This window comes from Homarus americanus, unplaced genomic scaffold, assembly GCF_018991925.1.
Source record: "Homarus americanus isolate GMGI-L3 unplaced genomic scaffold, GMGI_Hamer_2.0 scaffold54347, whole genome shotgun sequence".
Taxonomy (NCBI): domain Eukaryota; kingdom Metazoa; phylum Arthropoda; class Malacostraca; order Decapoda; family Nephropidae; genus Homarus; species Homarus americanus.
In genome coordinates, this window is record NW_024715291.1 from 355,001 (window position 1) to 357,237 (window position 2,237).

Genomic DNA, 2,237 nt, shown 5'->3' on the forward strand with positions numbered 1-2,237 from the left:
ACGTTGTGGAGGAGGTGGTGAACGAGGAGATGATCCTGGCCACCGTCTACACCTGCTCCAGGGTAAGTGTCATGATACACTACTTCCGGAGTCTGGAAAAATCATCTATATACTGTACAGTATAATATTCCTTGACGGGCATCACTGTATACCTAAACCTTTCAGCATTATAAAACTTTGTACCGAGTTTCACGATTATATTCTTGATAATATTCCCTTCTGCTCCGCCTGCAGCTGCCGGTATGCACAGAGGAGACGCCTTGTAAGGAGGTGGCCATCGGCGGCGGGACGGCCCTCGTGTATGTCAAGTGTCGCTGCCCCCACGAGTCTACTTGCCCTACCCTTGGCACCTCCATCACCCCACACTCCAACACTTACCCTCAGGGCTCCGCCTACTCCGTGCACTGCCACCGTCAGTATTAAATCACGACGCTCCTTCCGCAAGCTGCCTCCTCCACCACCCCCACCTTCACCAGAGCCCCTCATTTAATGAAACATGCTGTTTCTTCCCTGCACAATCGACCTAGACTCCGTTCTCTGTCACCAGCATACACCAGCGACCTCCGAACTGCAGCAGTAGAGGGCATCAGTCACTCCTCAGTGCCAGCACCACCCAGGCAATTCCTTCCTTCCTGACCTGACTTTCCAGTTACGCTGTACATGTCATCAGACATCTCGCCCCCAAATATGTGTCAAAGCTCTGGTAAGCCTTCGACAAAAAGATCATTCACAGGTTCTGTGTGGGAGTGAGGCCATGGCCCACACAGAGCAGCATCACCAGGGTGGGCCAATAACGCTAACAAATTCCAGTATATGAGACTCAATATGACAAAAGAATATCACAACATAGTATGATCACTTGTAAAATATGACACCGAAATGTTGTTCACCATAATTTGATACTCTTCGACGATACATTATATTATGCAACATTTTTGGCTATGTGCTGTAAGGTAAAACAACGTGCAATATTAAACATGGTAATAGGAACATACTCGTATGATTAAAATAATTTCGTATCTTTACTAATAATTAGTTTGCTAGTAATTATTAATAAAGGACATAAAGAAGTAAAAACGTAACCTAATACCTGACCTAAACATTAGAAACACACACACACACATATATATATATATATATATATATATATATATATATATATATATATATATATATATATATATATATATATATATATATATATATATATATATACTTGGTGTTGCTGAGATTTTTCATGACTAAACCGCACTTCACAGCCACATAGCCTCAGTAAAACAACAATGTTCTTACCCGAAGCAAGTTGCCTTCTGACATTATCCAGGCGCTTAGTTCGTAAACAGAGTCAATGAGAAGTTTTTATTCACTTACACACATTAGCTAACAGCAATAGACTACTCCCAGAGCGTTGCCATGGGTCTACCACATTTAAAAGAGGTATACGGACAATGTTGCCACAATAACTCACCACAGTAACACAAAGACGTTGCACATAGTTGCCAAGTAACGTCAATACAGGACCGCGCACACAGTGTTTCCGTACACGTCAACAGGTAAACAATGGGCCTCAGGTAACAACTCGTGAAAGTATAGCTCCTTTCCTCTCCACCTTCAGGAGTTTCCACTTGAGGTCTTCGACTCGTCCCTCAGTCTAGGTTGACCAGGAGATGTTTCTTTGGTAGTTCATTCTTTTATTCTTATCAAGAGGCTGGAATCATCTTGTTTTCCTATTCTTTCATTCTTCTGGTCACAATCTCTGGTAATCGACACTTGAATCCAGCAGGTTAGAGAGTCAAATGCCAAAATATGTTCAAAGCTGGATCGGTGATGAGAAATCCGGGATATGAAGGAAAATATAGAATCTTGGTGGAAAATCCGGAATCAGATATCTTAAAAAATTTCTGAAAATCTGAATAAAAAAATCCTACTAATCGCTTGAAATTGAAAAAAAAAAAAAAAGTTCAAAATTATGTGAACTTTGGATATGTCTTTTGGAACTTTGGAATACTGTGGATAATAGAGAACTAAGAAAAAATCCAACTTGCCACATCAAGAGAGAGCGAAAAAAAGAGGTGTCAACAAACATAAATCATCAAGACATTAATGACATAAAAAGACAAATAGAGATGGTTGAAGATATATGATGCTGATGAAGCTTTTACTGTATATCAGATTATGGAATTATGAGCATGGAAAGGTGGATTTATATCTGTTTAAAAGAATAAAAATATAAATTA

General features: G+C 40.1%; 1 protein-coding gene across 1 annotated transcript in view; it reads left to right on the forward strand.

The window, feature by feature from the left end:
• Positions 1-2,237, forward strand: part of LOC121857322 (U-scoloptoxin(11)-Sm6a-like) — a 15,026-nt gene extending 12,789 nt beyond the window's left edge. Inside the window, exons 3-4 of the mRNA XM_042353341.1 lie at positions 1-62; positions 235-2,237. The exon at positions 1-62 is cut by the window's left edge and continues 154 nt beyond it. Of these exons, the coding sequence (XP_042209275.1) occupies positions 1-62; positions 235-423 (251 nt within the window). The 3' untranslated portion in view covers positions 424-2,237. The remainder of the gene's footprint in view (positions 63-234) is intronic.